Source organism: Carassius carassius, chromosome 35 (genome assembly GCF_963082965.1).
Source record: "Carassius carassius chromosome 35, fCarCar2.1, whole genome shotgun sequence".
Taxonomy (NCBI): domain Eukaryota; kingdom Metazoa; phylum Chordata; class Actinopteri; order Cypriniformes; family Cyprinidae; genus Carassius; species Carassius carassius.
Genome location: NC_081789.1, coordinates 7,280,516 through 7,287,988, shown reverse-complemented (window position 1 = coordinate 7,287,988; position 7,473 = coordinate 7,280,516). Strand labels below are relative to the sequence as shown.

The 7,473-nt window shown below is 36.5% G+C and overlaps 1 protein-coding gene across 1 annotated transcript; it reads left to right on the top strand.

The window, feature by feature from the left end:
* Positions 1 to 673: 673 nt before the first annotated feature.
* Positions 674 to 7,279, top strand: syt5b (synaptotagmin Vb). The gene is made up of 9 exons (XM_059524360.1): positions 674 to 904; positions 2,587 to 2,787; positions 3,148 to 3,329; positions 3,710 to 3,808; positions 3,916 to 4,083; positions 5,588 to 5,755; positions 5,893 to 6,007; positions 6,209 to 6,342; positions 6,442 to 7,279. The coding sequence occupies exons 2-9, from the start codon at positions 2,619 to 2,621 to the stop codon at positions 6,649 to 6,651; spliced, it is 1,245 nt and encodes a 414-aa protein (XP_059380343.1). The 5' UTR covers positions 674 to 904; positions 2,587 to 2,618; the 3' UTR covers positions 6,652 to 7,279.
* The last annotated feature ends 194 nt before the right edge of the window (positions 7,280 to 7,473 follow it).

The window sequence follows — 7,473 nt, the reverse complement described above, 5'->3', positions numbered from 1 at the left end:
ATATATTACTTATAAATGATTACATACAAAATTAATGGTAGTTATTAGTATTGAAGTGATTTGGAATTGTTAAAATGTGCCTGAGAAAAAAAAAATCTGAATATCACCTTGCCTAATAATTATGCATGCACTGTACTATAAACTTCAGAAGCAACAAGTATAGCATATACTGTACCAAAAGCCTCTGCAAGGCTACCAAACACGGCTTTAGCCGTTCTTGTGCCATATCAAACCCCAATATACAAAAGTGCCATACAAAAGCAGTACATTTAGATCAATAGCAGTGTCGAAATGATCAAAATGGATTGGTTTTAAATGACTGAACATGCTTAGTTAGGAATACTTTCTGATTTATTGATTGAAAAAAAAATTGCAAGTGTAATCCGTGATCAAACAGATTATCAGGGCAGAGAGGCTATTTTCATCCACAACGTGTCCCAGATGGGAACAATGATGTCGAGCATGATGTTTTGTGTGGATTAGAGAGGCAGTTGATGCTGGGCAGTAGTCACATAAATAGGAGCTCTCAAAGGAAATGAACACAATATTAACATATCACTGGGGAGTTTTTTGTTTTTTTTTTTTTTTTTTTTTAGTACAGTAACATACTTGAAATAAAGGCAGAGGCGTGGTTTATGTGAAATTATGGAGGAACCTTAACAGTAACTGCATAACAGATGTGATGGGGATGGGGAGAGAGATTAGTGGTGCTTTAATGATTTGAAAGCACTTGAGCTTAAAGCTGATGGGGAGGGGGTTAAACCACCAGAACTATACTTATCACAATATACACACATCAGCATGTCTGGCTGAGGGCTGCTGGGAAAACAAAGCAGGCATCGTCTTAATATTACCTAAGGAAGGTATTTCCCACCCAAGATATCCGGAGGTATTCATTTATCAGGTATGTTGCAATCTTTATTTATACATTTTTTTATACAGACACATGCCTTCATGTTATATCACACGTTAGCAGACCTGACTGGACACACATGAGCAATATGCACATTATCAGGGCAAATTGTTTTGAGTGAAATGTAAAATATATCATTTCAATGCGTTTGTGTGTTACCATAGTAACCTGTTGCTGAAGATGAGCGCGAATGACGCGCGCATTCCTGCGAATGCAGTCTGTTTAGAGCGCGCGGGACGCTTTCACATTCACATTTGTTCACATTTGTAATGAACTTTTATTAGGTATCATCATGTAGGACATGTAGAAAATCCCGAAATGGGTTGTATTTGATGTGTAAATATTACAATGGAAAAAGCTAGGCTATGTTTTTTGATTATCAGCTAAGAAACATAACGTGGAGATTTGCCAAAAATAATCTTGGATAAAAAGCCCAAAGATAGTGAAAGGGTAGATAAAGGGATTCCGTGATTTGTCACCCAAGTGCATTTATTATAGACTTAGGCTAGATTTGAATTACATGTAAGTAAATATAAATTACAAGCTGGTAAAATACAAACAAATGAATCGTGATTGGAGCAGTCGTCACAATTTGCAGATACGTCATTACAAATTCCCTCACGGTTTTGGAAAACATTGGCACTTCCTACTTTGCCCTACTACCCCAAACAATATCTTTTGGAAGTATTTTAACCAAAGTTGGTCGTTTTACAGAGTGGTCTTATTACTCAATAAAATCATCTGAAGCCAAAAATTAAAATCAGTTATTCTGGGGTTTTCATTGGTTTAGCTTCATAAATATGAAAACAAATTATACATTGCATAAAGATCCAATGCACAAAGAACATTTTGCAGTGTGATCGTGTATTTAGGATGGTACTGAGATGTTGTTTCTTTTCATTTAGTGTTTTGAGAAGACCTTAATGAAGCGTTAATGAATGAAGGGAAGTATCAATGCAGGGAAGAAAGCTATAATTTCTCAAATAGTTGCCTTGTTTATCTGAGTTATCTGAGCTCTGGTTTTGTCCCCTAACCCAACCCCCCTATAATCTCGTTAAGCACGGGAGAGAGAAAGAGAGAGAGAGAGAGACATAGACCAGTAGAGATGGGGGTGGATTGTGGTTTGGCAAAGGAGGGTAAATACATGGATTAGAATCAGCCATGTTTGTTTTCTAGCTTTAGGGAATATGCATGCACATACACATTTGTACGTTGAATATACACAATTTATGATTTCAGGATGCATTAGATGTGAACCGAAATCTCAGCCTTTGAATGTGTGAAATGAACTTTGGATCCATGTATAGTACAGAATTAGACATAACTGTTTAAGATCTATGATTTGAGCTGCTTTTAGCACCTACTCCTATGCTGTCATGTTTCCAAGGAAACAGTTTCTCTTTGCCAATTAAAAAAGTACCACATTCATATTCTGTGCCAAGAATAAATGTTGTTGTTCAGATAAATATAGAGAAAATATTGATAGTATTTGTTACTTCTACAGTTATTCACCTTTCATGAGAGAAAAAAAACTCTTCAAAGCAAACATGAAGAATGTTAACTTGAATTTGAAGAATTTATTTTCTAAAGATGATTTCTTACTCAGACATTTCTCTCTTTTTTCTGAGAGTTTCTGAACTGTGTGCGTCCACTTTTTGTGTTGTTAATTTCAGGCTGTGCATTGGATTCTTGACACCCAGCTGGTATGAGGTTTGTGAACATGGGTGTCCGTGTTCGGCGGACTGCTGAACCAGAAGAATCAGAACCTGAACCACAACCGAAACCAGAACACAAGCACCCTCCTGCTCATTCAGCTCATCACAACTATGAACACATGAAGAACAAGTTCATGAATGAGCTGGAACATCTTTCATGTAAGTTTCTACTTTTGACCATATATTAACATAAAAAAATATTAAGTTAAACTAACTGCACTTTATTTCATTAATATACAGAATACACTGATTTTGTTGTGATTGTGTAACCTCACAGAACACAAAATCAGTCTTCATTTTCATTTATTCTCTAAATCATTATCTGCATCTGATGAGAAGCCAGATTACGTAATGGAACACCTTGATTCATAGTTTTTGTTCAGCTTTACAGACGCTGGTGATTTCAAATTAAAAAGCGCATTGAATTGATGTGACACAACACTAAGCGACTATTGTCCTGTGTGATTTATGTCCTATACATGTTTCCATGGGGACTGACCAGCTTTCTGTTCTCTACAGTGCCAATGTGGGCTGTAGGAGCCATCGTGGTCGTGGTTCTCGCCCTTGTGGCTTGCTTTACATATTGCATGTTCAAGAAATGCTTTGGCAAGAAGAAGAAATCCAAGAAAGCTCGAGAAAGGAAGAGAGCAGGACGGAGAAAAATGGAAGGGACTGAAGGAGAGGGTGAAGGTGAAAAAAAGGTGTGAAAAGAACAATACAATACACAAATATAACCTCAATTAAAAAAAGTATTATTTATTTTATAATGATTTGCTATATAAAAGAAAACACTTTACAATAAGGTCCCATTGGTTAATATTAGTTAATGCATTGACTAACAAAGAGTAAGACATCTTTTACTGTTCATTTTTACTGTTAGTTCATGTTAACCAATGTAGTAACTAATGTTTACAAATGGAACCTTATTGTACTATATATATATATATATATATATGGAAAATAAAAAACCTTAATAGCTATAGAATAAAGTTAAAACACAGCACCACGTCCTTTGTTATTTCAAATTAATTTACATATTCTATGAACATACTGCATATAATATGACTATTCATCTTTGCAGGAAGAAGGAGAAAAAAAAGAGGGGGAAGTGCAAAAAGAAGAGCACGAAAACCTTGGGAAACTGGAATTCTCTTTGGATTACAACTTCACTGATGCTCAGGTGCCTAATGTATTGAAATATTTATTGAAAGAGCACTGCGATAGGTAGAGATGTCATGATGTCATTGTAACAAGACACATGGAACATGTCTAATTTTCTGTCAACAGCTGATAGTTGGAGTCCTTCAGGCTCAAGATCTTCCTGCTATGGATATTGGCGGTACATCCGACCCATATGTGAAAGTTTACTTGCTTCCAGACAAGAAGAAGAAGTTTGAAACCAAAGTCCAGCGCAAAAATCTGTGCCCTGTGTTTAATGAGACCTTCATCTTCAAGGTTTATTTTGTTCGATGTTTTGTTTGTTTATGAAGTACGAAGCCAGGTTCTGACTCACAGTATGTACATAATGAGTCATGTATGTGTTCACGTTAATGTGGTCGTCCAGTATAATTCATAACATTTTATTGCCTGTAGTTTTGTCTTTTGTGTGATCTGGCGTCTGTTTAGTTCTACAACCCGAATTCCGGAAAAGTTGGGACGTTTTTTAAATTTTAATAAAATGAAAACTAAAGGAATTTCAAATCACATGAGCCAATATTTTATTCACAATAGAACATAGATAACCTAGCAAATGTTTAAACTGAGAAATTTACACTTTTATCCACTTAATTAGCTCATTTAAAATTTAATGCCTGCTACAGGTCTCAAAAAAGTTGGCACGGGGGCAACAAATGGCTAAAAAAGCAAGCAGTTTTGAAAAGATTCAGCTGGGAGAACATCTAGTGATTAATTAAGTTAATTGATATCATGTCTGTAACATGATTAGCTATAAAAGCTTTGTCTTAGAGAAGCAGAGTCTCTCAGAAGTAAAGATGGGCAGAGGCTCTCCAATCTGTGAAAGACTGCGTAAAAAAAAATGTGGAAAACTTTAAAAACAATGTTCCTCACCGTCAAATTGCAAAGGCTTTGCAAATCTCATCATCTACAGTGCATAACATCATCAAAAGATTCAGAGAAACTGGAGAAATCTCTGTGCGTAAGGGACAAGGCCGGAGACCTTTATTGGATGCCCGTGGTCTTCGGGCTCTCAGACGACACTGCATCACTCATCGGCATGATTGTGTCAATGACATTACTAAATGGGCCCAGGAATACTTTCAGAAACCACTGTCGGTAAACACAATCCGCCGTGCCATCAGCAGATGCCAACTAAAGCTCTATCATGCAAAAAGGAAGCCATATGTGAACATGGTCCAGAAGCGCCGTCGTGTCCTGTGGGCCAAGGCTCATTTAAAATGGACTATTTCAAAGTGGAATAGTGTTTTATGGTCAGACGAGTCCAAATTTGACATTCTTGTTGGAAATCACGGACGCCGTGTCCTCCGGGCTAAAGAGGAGGGAGACCTTCCAGCATGTTATCAGCGTTCAGTTCAAAAGCCAGCATCTCTGATGCTCATTTTGTGCATAAAATTGTAAACTTTCTCAGTTTAAACATTTGCTATGTTATCTATGTTCTATTGTGAATAAAATATTGGCTCATGTGATTTGAAAAGTCTTTTAGTTTTCATTTTATTAAAATTTAAAAAACGTCCCAACTTTTCCGGAATTCGGGTTGTACCTGTAGTTTGTTTGTCCATCTCTCTCTCTCTCAGGTTTTGTGTCAGGGTTTTGCCTCCTTGTGTGGCATTCTATAAGTTCCCAGAAATCCCTGCTTCCCTACAATGGTTTTGTCAATTTTTTGATTGACAGCTCTCAAGGTATCACTGAGGTTATATACGTTTTGAAGGAATAGTTCACTTAAAAATGAACTAATATTCCTGCCTCTTCTCATGTGTTATAGATTCCCTATGCTGAATTGGGTGGTAAAACTCTGGTGCTTCAGGTGTTTGATTTCGATCGATTTGGTAAACATGATGTGATCGGCCAGATAACGATTCCCATGAACTGTGTGGATCTTGCACAACCGCTGCATGAATGGAGGGATCTCGAAAGTGGAGAAAAGGAGGAGGTACATTTTATTTTCTGTCTGTATTTTTATTAGCATGTCTGACTTGATTTTTCAGGTATGCCATCCTTGATTCCTGAATTTTTAAACGGTATATTTTACATTTGTTCCTGTGATCAGTCTTTATTTCTCTTCAACAGGAGAAACTTGGAGACGTTTGTATTTCTCTGCGTTATGTGCCCACTGCTGGTAAACTCACCGTCAACATAATGGAGGCCAAAAATCTAAAAAAAATGGATGTTGGTGGTTTATCAGGTACAGTTTAACAGTGTATTTAAGTTACATTTGCACTATGTCATAGTTTTGATGCTTTTTCTAAAATGTGGAAAGTGCTAGCAATTGAGAACGAGCAGGTGACTGAAAAATAAATGAACTTTATAATGTAATTTTCAGTTTGCTGTATGGTTTCTTGTATTTTTTCTCTTTTTTTCACTTTTCAACTACTTCCTGTGTCAGATCCGTATGTGAAGATTGTGTTACAGCATAACGGAAAGCGTCTGAAGAAAAAGAAAACTACAGTTAAAAAGAACACACTGAACCCATACTTTAATGAGAGCTTCAGCTTTGAGGTCCCATTTGAACAGATTCAGGTGATGTGCATTGTACAAATTTGAAGCTGTATTTTATTCATGTCCAAAAATGTAATAAATTCATGTTCTAAAGTGCAAACCCACTCTATCCCAATGCAGAAAGTCCAGCTCCTCATAACTGTGTTTGACTACGACAAGCTGGGAAGCAACGACCCTATTGGCAAAACCTTTATCGGTTATGGTGCCACAGGTGTTGGCTTACGCCATTGGTCAGAGATGCTGGCCAATCCTCGACGTCCAGTGGCCCAGTGGCACACACTTCAACCAGAGGAAGAGGTGGAAGCAGCTCTGAAAGCACCACATCGCTAAATACAAGTGGGTAATACACCCAGAGTATACATCACATCCAGGGCCACAGTGATTCATCCACCTACTGAGCAACTTAGTGAATGGCATTGATAGGCACTGCATGCATCAGCTTTACTAGCATGACCAGTGATCTTTACAGTTTATGTTTCGTGGAAACCTAGCATTGCTGAGTTAGTTTCACACATATTGTTTTCTCTCCCGAGATTATTTTGTGTTACGTGAAGATCGTCTTGATTTGTTTTGAGTTGTATAACTAATTGCATGTGTTTATGTTTGGAGTTGATGTGTTTTCTTTATTGTAGCTGTCACTCAGCATGGTTTTGTAAGTTATTTTTGTGTTAAAGATGTGATGATGAATTGTTGTTAATTTTGGTGAGAGTTAAACCAGTACAGACAGTATGTCAGCGATTTTTGGCAAATATAAAATGAATTAAAGAATTTAAATCTTCTCTTCTGCATTTAATTAATAGCTATGCAAATGACAACAGTTAAAATGGTTATATTTATATGAATTGATTGCTATTGTCAAAACAAGGTACAAATTTATTTTGTTCCACTTTTGTATTCCCAATGCTAAACTCACTTTGTGTTTGAAAATGCAAATCAAATAAAACTGATGTTTCATTTGTTTCTTGTGTGCACTCTATTTAACCACATTTTAATGCCAAGGACTCTCTTACGAGGGACTGCATCTTTCAGTCAAAGGAATACGCTTTTCATGTAAACAATATGATATTATGAACATCATTTATATTGTCATATTACACTATATAAGTGTCTCATAAGTAGGGAATACTAAAATTTTTATCAGATAAACAGTAT